Genomic DNA, 14,349 nt, shown 5'->3' on the forward strand with positions numbered 1-14,349 from the left:
AGTACTCACACACTACAAAAAATGTCTCTCTACAATGTCAAATGTGCTTTTTCTTCCTTATTAAATCAGCCTTTAGCTACTTCCAAGAGACACACTAAAAAAGTAGAAATTTAAAAAGCCTAATATGGTGTTTAATATTAAAAATCTTGTCCCATGAGCTGTTATTATTACCTCAGAGTGTGCAACACATGGAAACGCAAGCCTGTATAAGGTTGATCTCACCTGTCAGAAGCTTAACTACAAAGGCTCTTCCAGCTCTACGGTTCTACTGTAACATGTACATCTCTTATTAAGTGCAGATACACCAAATACAGGTTATGCAAAAGTGAACCACTAAATACTTTCAAGCTTCGTAGTTGTGCTTTGTTATTTAAGAGAGAAATCAGCACCAACCTGATTTCAGTTTTCAGATCTACTGAACTGAACAAAACCAAATATGGCAATAATTTGTGCGCTGTAAGACGCACTTCAATCATGCTGACAGTGGAAATGGGACTAACAGAATGGAAAGTAGTCATTACATGGATAAATTATGAACTAATTAACCACAGATCACAATTAGGAAATGAACGTTTGAAAACATATAGTTGTGCCAAGAATCTTTACATTGTAGTTCAAGAGATTATTAAATTTAATTTGAAGGGTTACAGGAAGAAAGTTTTTTTTAAATTAAAATCTTCACAAAATACTCCCTTGAAACTATATCTAAAATAATCAATCCATTAGGAGCTACTTACAAGCCAGAAGGCAAGCTGTCGATGGTGATGCCAAATATATACTGAGCAATTTCTACAAGGAGAAGATCAAACAAAGCCGAGAGCATCCAAGCACCCAGTAAAAAGGACTGGAAAGAAAAAGTTTAATTTTAATTAATTCAACAGTTTAAAAATAAGGTTTTATTAATAGATTAATAATAGATTTAAAATAATCTAAATAAAAGACGAAACAAGAAAACCACTATACTGGTTAAATAAAGAAAATAAAATCTTTAGCACAACATAATTCCAGATCTATATCTCTAGATACTGAAGAGTTAGATTTGTTACCAAAATTAAATTCTACGGGTCTGATAATTTTCAACTGATAGAGCTGCAAATTTTAGTTAGAATAATCCACTGACTGTGAGAGAGTATCAATATAAATTTAGATTTATGGAAATCAAGTTCTCATTAAAACCCATTTCTATACAAAATGTTAGTAATAAAACTGCAATATTAATCCAAGACTACAAGATTCTAAACAGCGCAGAAAACAGTTTCTGTTAAAAATAAAACGTTAACTGGAACTTACAGAAAATTTTCTGCTGCCATATCTTCTTTCAAATATTCTGAAGTTGTAAATGAGCAGACTGCTGCAGAATGTGTCTTTCAAATCAAGACATATTGTTCTCCCACATACAAGTCTCCAAATCTAGAAGGTTAAAGATCACCATGTCAAGGCTCCCTTCCTTCAAGGAAATTCTTTACAGACTTTGTGCTCAGAATGAATATAATACCAAAGTCAGTTAACAGAAATGCAGTACATTTAAGAAGGGAAATAGAGTAGAATGTTATGGAGAGTTCAAGAAGTCTGTTTAAAAACAAAATATTTTCAAGAAAAAGGACTATCCATTAAAATATCTACAACTGAAATGAAGTCAAATGTATTTTTATGTCCCTAGTTCACATTTACAAATAAAAATGGAAATCACAACCCTAGCAAATTGTAGAATTACAGAAAAATAATTATTTTTGAAGTGACCTCCAGACACCAGGTACTCCAGTGTACTGCTCTAAGCAGGTCTAATCAGATCAGCTTGCTCAGGGCCATGTCAAGCTGAGTCCTGAACACCTCCAAGGATGGAGATTCCACCACCTCTTTGGGCAACCCGTGCCAGTGTTTGGCCACCCCCAAGGTTTAAAAAAGTAAATAAAATCCTTACACCTAGGCAGAATTTCCCACGTTCCACCCTGGGTCCACTACCTCTTGCACGAACTTCACTGCACCTCCAAGCAGAGTCTGGCTCCAGCTGCTCTATAGCTTCTGGTCAAGCACTTGTACACAGCAATAAAATGCCTCCTCTTTGCCTTCTCTTCTTGAGGCTGGGCAGACCCAGTTCTCTCAGGCTCTCCTTGTACGTCACATGCTCCAACCCTCTGACTGTCTTGGTGGACCCACTCCAGTGTGTTCATATCTTTCTTGTACTGAGGATCCCAGAACTGGGCACTTGTGAGACTGTATCTAAAGCACTGTGTCATCTAGAAGAGTAGGGTCACTTGCCTCAACCTACTGGCCACACTCACTAATATAGTCCAGGAGATGGTTGGCCTTCTTGGCTGCAAGAGCACACTGTTGACTCCTGTTGCCCACCAAGTCCCACAGGTCCTTCTCTGCAGAGCTACTTCCCAAGCACATGTCCCCCGCAAGCCTGCAGTGTAGCAGCCTGGGGTTATTCCATACAGAAGCAGGACTTTCCACTTCCTGAAGTTCCTGTCAGCCCATTTCTTGGGTTTGCCAAGGTCTTTCTGAATAGTAGCCCTGCCTTCCAACATAATGACCATTCCTACCAATTCTGGATCATCCACAAACTTGCTTAGAGTGCACCCCATCCCATCATCCAGGTCACTAATGAAGACATTAAAGAGTACTGGTCCCAGTACTGATCCCTGAGGGCCCCTCCCTGAATTAATATCTGCCAGGTGGACTTTGCACCAATGACCATAACTCTGTTAAGAGTACAGCCAATTTTCTGCCCATCTTCTTGTCTAGTTATTCAGTACATACCTCACCAACCTGGCTTCAATGGGAGACTGGGATAAAGGCCCTGCTGAAGTCAAGGTATGCAAAACCCACTCACTCCCCCTTGTCCGCAGCACCACTTGCCTCATGGAAGAAAGCAACCAGTTGGGCAGTCATGCTTTCGTAGAATCATAGAATGGCTGAGGTAGGAAGGGACCTCTGGAGACTGGCTAGTGTGACACCTTCACTCAAAGTCAGCTAGAGTGCTATGTTAACTGAGCACACCCGGTCTTGTTTTGAAAATCTCCAAGGATGGAGATTACACAACTTCTCTGGGGAACCTGTTCCTCTGTTCTATCAGTCTCACAGTAAAAAAAGCTTTTCCTTTAAATGGAATTTCTTGTCTTTGAACTCATCACCAATGGCTCTTCTCCTTTCACTGGGCCTGGCTCCCTCTTCTTTGCTCCCTCCCAGCAGGTGCTTACACACACTGGTAAGATCCACCTTGAGTCTTCTCCAGGCTAAACAATCCCAGCTTTCCCAGCCTCTTTTCATACGCCAAATGTACCACCCCTGACCACACTGGTGGCCCTCCGCTGGGCTCTCTGCAGTATGCACAAGGGGCAGTGCTCCAGATACGGTCTCACCAGGGCTGAGTAGACAGAAAGGATTGCCCCACCAGGCCTCCTTGTGAGGGTCTTCATAACCCAATGCAGCCCAGGATGCTGTTGGGCTGTTTAGCCACAATGCTGCATTGTTGGCTTATGTTCAACTTGGTCTCCACTAGGACTCCCAGGCCTTTTCTGTAAAGCTGATTTCCAGCTGGTCAGCCCCCAGCTTGTACAGGTGCACGAGGTTGCTGCTCTCCAGGGGCAGGACTTTGCATTTGCCTTTGCTGAACTTCATGAGGTTCATGTTGACACTTTTCTTCCCTCTGAATGGCAGCAGAGATGACTGGCGTATCAACTACTCATTCAAGTTTTACATCATCCTCAGGCTTGTTGAGAGCAGAGTCTCCTGCTGTCCAGGTTACGAATGAAGGCATTAAACAGTATTGGCCCCCATATTCATATACACCACCAATGAGCTGGCCTCCAGCTGGACTTTGCGCCACTGATCACAACCCCGTGAGCCTGTCAGTTCAACCAGGTTTCAATCCACTTCAGTGCTCACTTATCTAACCTTTACTACATCAGTTTGTCTGACGATGTTATGGAAGATAACATAAAAAGCTCTACTAAGGTCAAAATAAACAACATCCATTTCTCTCCCCTCACCCACCAAGACAGTCATCTACCTCATCACAGAAGGCTATCACATTAGTCAAACAAGATTTCCATGTCATAAATCTGTGCTGACTACCACCAGACACTTTATTGTTCTTTGTGTATCTGTTCTAGGAGGACTTGTTTCATCACCTTCCCAGAGACCCAGGTGATGCTGACTGGCCTGTAGTTCTCCAATCTCCTTTCTTGCCTTCCTGAAGACGGGTATGGTATCTGCTTTCTTCCAGTCCTGAGGAACCTTCATTGATCACAGTGAGCTTTCAGAGATAATCCAGAGTGGCCTCACAATGACATGAGCCAACTCCTTCAAAACTTGTGGGTGTTGTTGATGAGACTGTAGCCTTGTAATGGCATATGACCTTTAATTCCTCTTGTTTGTTCCGTATGTAGCATGCACTAGTGTACCAACACTTCAGAGAGGCACCCAGTCACACTGCTTTCCCAGAAGATGCATGGGAGCATAATGCTCCACACAATGCTGTCCCGTAGGCACTTCCTCATTTATCTGCATACACTGGAAGTAGGTCATTTTCAGTCCTGTTTTGTTGATTACAAGATCCCTTCTGTTCACATCACCCTGCACCCTTTGTGGGCTAACGCAGTCTACTGCCCCCTCACTTGACTGTGAGTTGTCATCTCCCTCCTGTGTTGTTCCTGTCTTAATGTTCTCCTCACCAGCTTGGCCTGCCTGTTAGCAAAGATGCTTTTGTCCCACTTGGTCAGGTGGATCCCATCTCTTCCCAGTAGTCCTCAATCCTCAGAGAAGGTCCCATGGGCACAAGACCCAAACCCCTGTTGCCAACACCAGCTGTGCAACCAATTGTGACCCACAGGATCTGTCCACCGCACCTTGGTTGGTTGCTCCCAGTCACCTCTGTGTCCTGCATGTGTTGAGAAATGGTTACCTGGATCCTCCTTCCTGCCTTTCCTGAAGATGGGTATGATGTTTGCCTTTCTCCAGTCATTGGGTACCTCACCAGTTGCCGTGACCTTTCAAAGATGCTAGAGAAAGGACTCACAATTACATTTCCAGCTCCTTTGGCACCCTCAGAGGCAACTCATCGGGTCCCATTAACTTGTGTGTGCATAGCTGGGTTAAGTGATCCCTAAATCTATTTTTCTCAATGGTGGGTACTGCTTCACTCTCACAGACTCTGCTAGGAGGCTTAGGGATGTTGGAGGCCTGAAGGCAAAACCTGCTAGTACAAACTAATAAAGGTATCTGCCAGAATACCTCAGCCTTTTGCGTATCCCTTGTCACCTAGGTCCCGTGCCACAATAAGGACAGGGCCCACGCTCTCCTTAAGCCTTTCTTTTGCTGCAAATTTGCTGCCCTTCATCTCCGTTGCTAGTTTCCGGCTCCCTCTGGCCTTCCCAGCTCTCTTTCCTAAGCCAAGGCCTGCTAGGATTCTCCCCTCTATGGAAGTCCAAGTGCCAACACACTACCTGACCCTTACGTTTCTCAAGGTCATTAGGCCTCAACCAATGCTTCTGCCTCCAACTTCCCCACGATACCAAAGGACTGAACAAGAAGAAGTGGGACCTCACCGTTCTAGCTGTCCCATGTCAACATGCCCAATGTTCAACCCTAGCCAGTAGCTTAAGTACCACCCCTCCTGAAGGCCAAACTGGCATGACTGTGACATTGCAGCCGAACATTTCATGGTACACATTAAGTGCGAGCCCACGCACAGACTATGGAAGGCTTCTAAGTCTAATTATGCTTGAATTTAGCCAGCCTTAAAAATACAGTCTTAATGTAATCAAGACCTTAATTTTACACACAGTTTCTTCTTGAGGGTCCCCTTTATGGAGACAAAGATCTTTTAGTTCTGGACAGTACATATTTTGCCTTCCAAATCAAAAGCACTCTTCTGTAACTGCACATTTTATTTCCTATGCTCTCCACCAGCTTTAACAAGTGCTAATATCCGATATCCAAAAGGTCTATTCGGCCCCTGGAAAAATTCCATTCCACTAAACTCATCCCCCCTCAGATTAATTTATTCTAAACAAATCTTCTTTTAAGTGTTCTCATTTGAGTATTAGCATCAGACAGGAGTTAAATGATCTGGTCTCGCTGGTCTCAGAGGTGCACAATTATACAGTATATACTTACTCCTAAGTCTATGACAATAAATGAAACAACAATTTCAGGAAAGAAAAAACCCAAACCCACAAATTCCCCAAAGCACCACAACAAAAGTACCATAGCTTCTACAGATACTTGCAAATGCTTATGCTTAAGACACAGTAAAGATTATTTCTTTGAACAAAACACAGCTACTACTGTTTTCCAGCAGATCAAATAAATGGAAAGAGAAGACTCGTCTGAAGACAAACTGCAAAACAAACAAACCAACCCCAAACCCACAAAATTTCCATTTAAAACCTGAGTAATTTCTCAGTCTTTCTCCTTCCCCTCCCCAAACACTTCGTTGTAACATTTTTTAAACACAGACGTTAATTTATGTATTTTTGCTGCACGGCATTAGCAAGGCAATTGGAAAATATGAGCAGTGCTCTTGCAGAGTTGTAATCTACATCATTACAATAAAGTTCTTGTTCTTGACAAGAAAGATCAGAGAGTCCAACAGCACAGTGTATCTCTAGCTATGTCTAATAATTTTTTAAGGTTTATAGGCTAGTCAGCATCCCCAAAGACATTAAGTTGACTACATACTCTTTTTGATCTAACTGTAAAACATGTGGGTGAGATAATTACAGGGGCATTTGCTGACCCTTCTCTGTTGAGCACTAGTTTGCCATTTCCAGAAATGAAAAAAAAACCTTATTAATCACTTCTAAGTGCATTATTTAGATGATTACAACTGATACTAGAGGATTCTTAATTAAGCTGAGAACAAAACCTTACAAGATGCAATACCTAAAAGGTAAAGTATCTCAGTTTGAACCGGGAATAAGCAACACATGTCTAGTAAGATAATTAACCAACTCAGCAAATTACTGAGGAGCGTGACAAACTCCCCCATTGCTTGGAATCTTCAAATCAGAAGCAGCAGTTTTATTCAAAAGGTAAATTTTAGTTTCCCCACAACTAACTACAGCAGAAGTATAGAGTGAAAGTTATGGCCTCTGTTGTTAAAGTAAACCATATATAATCAGAGTAGCCGATCACAATTGCCCTCTTCAGCCTCAAAAACTAAGCACAATAAGATATTGACATTCATATCAAAATACTTATATTATTACATGGGTTGAATCACACTTCATTCAGAACAAGCTTCCAAATGCCACTGGCTGGAAAGAAATATAATGCTTCCCAGACATAAGAAAGAAGTGAAAAGCTGTGTTGATAGTTTCAGATCAGTTTCTCTCACTTTTACCAAGAAGTGGCCTACTGGAGTGACATTAAAAAAGGTAAGAACAAGCTGGTCTGCAACAGTGAACAAAGGGAAAGAACCAGAGGAGAAACAGACTGGAAGAAGCGCACAGAAGAGCATATTTTGCAGTCTCTTTCCACACAAAATGAACTGATTCTTACCTGAAAATCCTCTTTTATAGCTTGTAGGTTATACGCAAAGAACTTCTGATAATGTTGGAATAGCAGAGTCAATAGAATTGAGATGGCACTTGGGACTAGTAAGAGACTCTTTGACAAAGGTGCTTTATCTTAAAGACAAAAACCAAACAAACAAAAAAACATTTTAGAGAAAAATCTCTCACATTTAAAAAGTGACATATTTAAACAGGTGATTGGAAAACATAGCAGTGGCACCACCTTGACTTTTCATCTCAACAACTTCCCAAATTCTCAACAACTTGCAGGCAGGAAAAACACACCAACCAAAGAAAGTCTTTGGAGGTGTTAAAGAGAGTTAAAGATTAATCAGACATTTTGTTTTCAACATTCTGTCATGAAATTATTTGTTTGGCTATAATTAAACCAAAGCGCTCTGCACCTTTGGAATCATGCCCTCCTAAGGCTCAATCATTTTTCAAGAGATAAAACATTCACCTTTTTTTTTGTCAGCAAAATACACATGCAAATCTATTCAAAACAAATACCTTTGTTTCCTTTGCATTAAGAATTAAAATTAGCTTTTATTCTAGAGGCTATGAAGCAGAAACCACCTGAATAAATGTCAAGAATAGATTTACTTTCTCTTCACCACACTGGGATCCACCATTCAAGGCAATATATCTAAGTTAGTTTATGTGACATTCATCTTCCTTCCATTCAGTCACTACAATTATTAATAAAGAAATTAATAAAAGCAGGACTTTTGTGAAATCAGAACTTTTTTCCCCCAAAATAGCATGCTTTTCAGAAAGGACACTCAGAAGAAAGCAAGCAGAGAACATCTGCAATACACATTTACTAAAAGCCATTAAGTGGAAGGAACATCCAGCAGGAGTATACACAGCAATTAATCCTAAACTGTTAGTGTAATTGATGCAACAAGACACAAACTCTTGTCCAACAATTCAAGCCAATGCAGAAACTCTGAAATATTATTTCTCCTATGACTTTCCCCCTTTTTCACACATGCAACTTTAATCACATTTACTTCCTCCCAAACGTCCCAGTTATAGCACAGAATCTACTAATTTTCAGACTGCTTTTTTGCAGGGTATTATGAAATCCATAGCTCTGTTGTCATTATTCTTAGATAACAAATGGAGCAATAAGACTACTTTAAAAGTACTAATGGGAAGTAAACAGCAGGAGCAGAGGAAGAACAAAACTGCATTTAAAAATGTAATACAGGAAACATTTAGTACATATCCAAATAAACGGGCTACCTTGAATGATTCTGCCAACATCCGCTGCACATTAGAAGAGTGAACTGCTAGAAAAGGAAGATGGTAATAGCCACAAAAGCCAATATTTTAATCAAGGAACAATCAACTGCCATTGAAAATACAGTTCTTACTACATAATTTAAGCATGATTCTCATCCAAGTACTGACAACATCAAGAACAACTTTGATGGGCACTATTAGCTGTTCTCAGCTCACATCACCTTGAAGTCTGCAGTCTTCCTACATTCACCAATGAAGAAAACATCTCTTCCCATGTGTATCGTAATGTAAACTTGTACTTAAAACTCTTCTTTCAATCCATAACCATACCTTTGAGTTCATTATTTACAGACTCACTTTCCTTATTCCGTTTAAGCAATGAATGCCTTGAAGAACTATCCTTTTATAGAAATTAGGCAGTGACTTGGATTGACACAGTTTGATGTTGTTCTGCTAACCATAAGCTCTACTTCTATGATTATGTTTTTTGTGTGAGACACATCAGGAGGGCAGAAAGCCTGGCTGAATTTTTTCTAATTAAAGAAAACTACCCACCTTTCAGTTTAATATCTTTCTTTGGATTTTATTTTCCTCAAAAAATAAGGTCTATAATCTCTAGACATCTATTTTTAAAAATTATTCATTCTCTGATTTAGTTGGACCCCTCATATAAGTTTGAAGCCATCAGAGTACTGTAGAACACTAAAGGAAAAAAGAAGCTAAAGCTGCCTGAAAGTTACTGTGCATACAATGCACACACATATCCACTTGAAACCTCAGGAAATGCTCCCCTAGTTAATTTAACTTGGATAAATTAACATTTCTTGCTGCAAAAAGGTCAATTTTATAACCATGATACCACAGATATTTGAAAGTACAGCCTAAATCAGAACAGCAGCAGTGGTCACAACAGTAGACATTTCTGAACCAAAGTTTGATAATACTTGTTATTTTACTTTCAAATACATTTACATTTTTCATGAGTTTTAATTAAATCTTTACAAGAACTCATTCACCCTCTAATACTTTCCACATAAGGTTCACATTACCACAAAAAACGTGACAAGCAAATCACTAGATTTCCCACCATGACTATGTATTTTAGATTTTTATTTAGATTTTACTCTAATTTTCATATCATTAGATCATTTTTACATTACAGGTAATACACGCTTGAAATACTTTATCCTATCAAGTTCATTCCCAATTTGAATGCGTTCAAAAATAACCAACCAACAGAACTTCGTTTTTCTCCAAACATGTGAACACACATCTTTATTATGAGCCTCCTTTTTGCTTTCAGCTTAGAAACTTTAAACCTTGTTATAGAAGAAAAGCATTTATTTTTAAGCATGTCAACCAAGTGAGAAACCACAGAAGTAACTACTCATTAATGTGACAGTCACCTACAGGGAACATTACCTGAGTAATGGAAACTTCTACTCTCAAGCTTCTCAAAATGTCATCATGGTTGGTAAGTTTATTCTTGTCCAGTAAACTTAAACTCTTCTGCATAAATAAAGCACCTCCCCAATGTTTCACTGTACTATGTAGTGGTTTGCTTTATCCCTCAACAGCATATAGATCCTTAAAAAGGACTGCTGTGAGGACACCAGTGAAGGAGCAACTCTCCTACTGCTGTAGAATGTCTTAACCAGTAAGACTAAAAATGACTAACGATAGCAGATACTGCACAATCAGGCACTCTGACATCCAAGTCAAAATCCTTACTTAGAATGTAAAAGTAAAATTTAGAAAGCAAAATTCTAGTCCAATGGATTTGCAGCCACGAGCAGGATAGAAACCCCCAAACTACTGGGGTACCAGCATCTACTGGCAGCACCGATGTAAATGTGCACAAGGAGAAGAAAAACACAGTGCCTCTATACCATGTAAAGAAAGTGGAATGAAAGGATAAGCTCTCATTTTGACCCTGAAGAGAAAATACAGCAAATACTATCTTTGAAAATCTTGGAATAAATTTCCAACCCCAAAGTACTCCTTCAGTGGCAATTCTTTCAAATAACAGGAGGTAATACCATTGGTGCAACACTAATACTGAGCTTAAGTGAAGAGAGAAATTCTGTAATAACCAGCAGAACATGCCCATGCTATGATGAAGAGCAAGAACCAGCTTTCACTACAATCTCTGCTTCCCAGTGGTGCAATGGAGAAGTTCTCCCTAAAACTTCCCTCATGTCTCATAGGCAAGTGTCCCAACCTTTGTGCTACCACTGCACAATGTGAAGCTTATCCTAAAATGAGACGTGAATGAGAAAACCACCTCTAAGTCTCTGCATTCCACCCCTGCACTCATTACAACATCCACAAATCCTCCCCTTCCACAACCTACTACTTTTCTGGCTGCCAGTACCACTTTTAAAGTACAGAGAGTTAAGGAATAGACATGTCTGTCTGTCACTGAGGAAGAGGTTTATGGCACAGCTGCTCAGCTGCAGCTTCAGAAGCCACCAGTGTACTAATGAAAAGACGACAAAAGTTGTGGTAGCAGCAACAGCTACAGCTTTTGAGATTATTTCCTGTTCCCTGCCTGTTCACCACTCACAGATGAAGGGAGACAGCAATGAGCATGTCAACACAGGCAGCCAGACCAAGCTAGTTTCAGATGGGCTTTTGGGGAACAACTTCACCCCATGGACTGCTATTCTGGGCCCAAAACTCAAGCATTGACTTGGGAGAGGACCTCACTGCCAATGCCAGCTGATGAGCAGTGGCTGCAGAAGCTCAAATTAGCTCAGGACTTTTTTTGTGGGGATCCCTACTGAGCTTACAGCTGCAGACGAAACATGCTGTCTAACAGCATTTTTTTCCTCCACTGTCATCTGCAAACTTCCCAAACCCAGCTGCTATGAGGCAGACATGCCACTTTCATATAGACAATTAACTGCTGAGGGCTACTCTAATGGCACAAAAGATGCATGAATAATTTTTTAATGCTGATAGTCTATGAGTCTTTTAAACTGTAACTGACGCACACCTGAATGCACAGTACTTCCCAAATGCACCGAAGGAATCTGCGTTTTGGGTGGTTGTTTCTCCTGCATTAAGCCATCATGCAAATATTCATTTATTATATTCCAAGATCTGTCCAAGAACCTGCAGCAGGTTCAGCATGTTTCAAAATGGTCAGCGTTTTCAAGGACTCCTACCCGCTATCTTCCCTTCAGACGCGAGTTTGCTACACATCAAGCGGGAGCATGAATACCTCCTCCTGAATGCCTGGAAACCTTGCTTATCCTTTACTGCAACGGTTGATGAAACCCACCGTCAAAATATTTAAATCTAAAAAGTAATTTTTAAGTGCTTTCTAGACACCAACCTGTGCTTTTGGGAGCAATATTGCTAGATTTGAGGAGTAAAAGCTTGACTTTATTATAACCATGCACTGAGCCCTGAACAGTCACCGAGAACACATGCGAGCATGCCACAGAGGGAAGAGACAAGAGCTAGAGACACATGTAATACTGCTTGAGGAACCTGGAAGACACCAGGACACTGTGTGCTGACTGGTAGGATGGAATTTAACCATATGATGATTTTTTGGAGTTCGTTAAATCAAGTATAAGTATTTTTGTAATATTTCATCCTTTGAAAAAAAAAAATGCAATGCCAGAGGACCCTTCAAAAAAAGTGAAGCTACTGCTGCCTGAAAATGTTACATGACTGAATGAAGCATTCTGGGTCAGGAAAGCAGCTCTTGCACCTGGTCTAGGCGCAGAGCACAGACACGGCAAGGAGATTCTGTGTTCAGACTGTCACTTCACAGCGTACTCTGGTGGTTAATCATCATGATGCCTGCAACTGAGCACAGTAACAAGACTATCACTGCAGGAACAGTTTTTCATCAAATGCTTATAAACTTAATGCAGAAGTTGAGAGGTGAATAACATTAGTATATATACACTAAGAAAGTCAATTAAGAAAACCCAACTGTGATCATGTTTTAAATCCATTTTTAAAAGGCACCGGTAAGATTGTAATCAAACCAGTTACCTAAACATCTACTGTTTAGAAAACTGCTGGTTTTAGCCTAGGTCACAAACTATGAGAGAATGAGCAGCTACAAAAAGGCGGGGGGGGGGGGGGGGAATAAGACCTTTGTTTCGAAAAGGAATATTTGAAAAGAAACAGAAAACGGAACAGATTGAAGTTAACAAAAACGCTCACCTTGGTGAGCAACCTCTTCTTCCTCCCAACCACATAGCATATTACTATACTACCATTAGCATACACTGTCAGAAATATCAGCTATGGCTACACCACAATACCACGTGGAGGTCCCCATGCTAGCTTGAAATGAGCTAGCTCAGCAGCAGCAGAATAGCCACATTTTTGTGGTGTTCAATGCATGGATAAATGAACTGATGTAGCTATGCTGCTCCCAGGACTCAAGCTATTATTTTGAACCAGGTTGCACTGTGGCATGCTGATGTACAAGCTAGTTTGTTTTCTCATACAGTACTGCGTAATATTGTTATGCAGAGAGGTCTGATATATTCAATATGTATTTGGTTTTTCCTTCAGTTGTACCACAAAGCATCAACTTACTTACCTTTATTATTTCCCCGATCCCTGTGTACAACACAGTTCAGTCTTGCAGGTTACACAAGCAGAGGAGCACAGCATTCCCCTGTTGCTTTGGGGATTTTTAACAAATTGCTAGCACTGCACTACAAGGCTCAGAGAGAAGTAAAAGCATAAGTTGTATTAACGGAAATCCTTGCACGCAAGTTCAAAGGACTCTACTCCCTAATACTATATGAACTAGCTTTTGTGTAGTAGGCAATGTAGTCAAATATTTTCCACATGTAGCAAGTGCAGAAGCTTTAAAACATGGACTCAGGTTTTACATTAATAAAGATTAGCTCTAACAGGTTTTCCTACTATACTCATGTACAGTATTGCACATCGCATGAAGAATATTGGGAGGGGATACTACAACGTCTGCAGAAAAGTTTGGTGTTGGTCTTACAAGTTTAAGTTGTTGAAAAGACTTTGGTGTCCTATAGGGAAAGCCTTCTGCATATCATACTTCACTCCTGGGATGCAGCATGCTGGAAAACAGGCAGCAAATACAGCTAAGCAGTACTACTGTATATCTAACAGCCAGCCCAGTATCAATCTTCATGCACTCATGCTAGCCTTTGCAGAGCCACTGAAGTGTTTCAGCAGCATTCTTCATGAGACTGTAGTTGCTGGCAGACTGCAATTTGAGAAACCAGTCTGGGTCAGGCACCACAGTCCACCTCTTAAGCCCTTCCTGAAAGTCAGGTGGTGCAGCATGCTTCCTAAACACACTCTAACTCAGCTGGGTTAGCATTCTGCTATGTCATCCAAGTACACCCGTGCTGTGCTTCCTACTATCCAGAGTAATTGTTGTTTTTTTTCCCCAGGGCATACCAGCTCCTCCAACATTCCAGATAACAGAAACAGTTTCCCTTAATAAGGCCAAACTGGCGTTGTCCTTTTAAATGGCGTTCCTTCTTGCTTCCTGACTTCCATATCTCACAGTTGTAACCTGTACCGGGTATGTTTATTTTTACATCTCCTCATCCAA

General features: G+C 40.5%; 1 protein-coding gene across 1 annotated transcript in view; it reads right to left on the minus strand.

Moving 5' to 3' along the window:
• UBAC2 (UBA domain containing 2) overlaps positions 1 to 14,349 on the minus strand; it is a 98,184-nt gene that overhangs the window by 79,366 nt on the left and 4,469 nt on the right. The window contains exons 2-4 of the mRNA XM_064440641.1: positions 7,510 to 7,637; positions 1,291 to 1,410; positions 738 to 844 (exon numbers count right to left, since the gene is read on the minus strand). Coding sequence (XP_064296711.1) covers positions 738 to 844; positions 1,291 to 1,410; positions 7,510 to 7,637 — 355 coding nt within the window. The remainder of the gene's footprint in view (positions 1 to 737; positions 845 to 1,290; positions 1,411 to 7,509; positions 7,638 to 14,349) is intronic.

This window comes from Phalacrocorax carbo, chromosome 1 (genome assembly GCF_963921805.1).
Source record: "Phalacrocorax carbo chromosome 1, bPhaCar2.1, whole genome shotgun sequence".
In the NCBI taxonomy this organism is placed as follows: domain Eukaryota; kingdom Metazoa; phylum Chordata; class Aves; order Suliformes; family Phalacrocoracidae; genus Phalacrocorax; species Phalacrocorax carbo.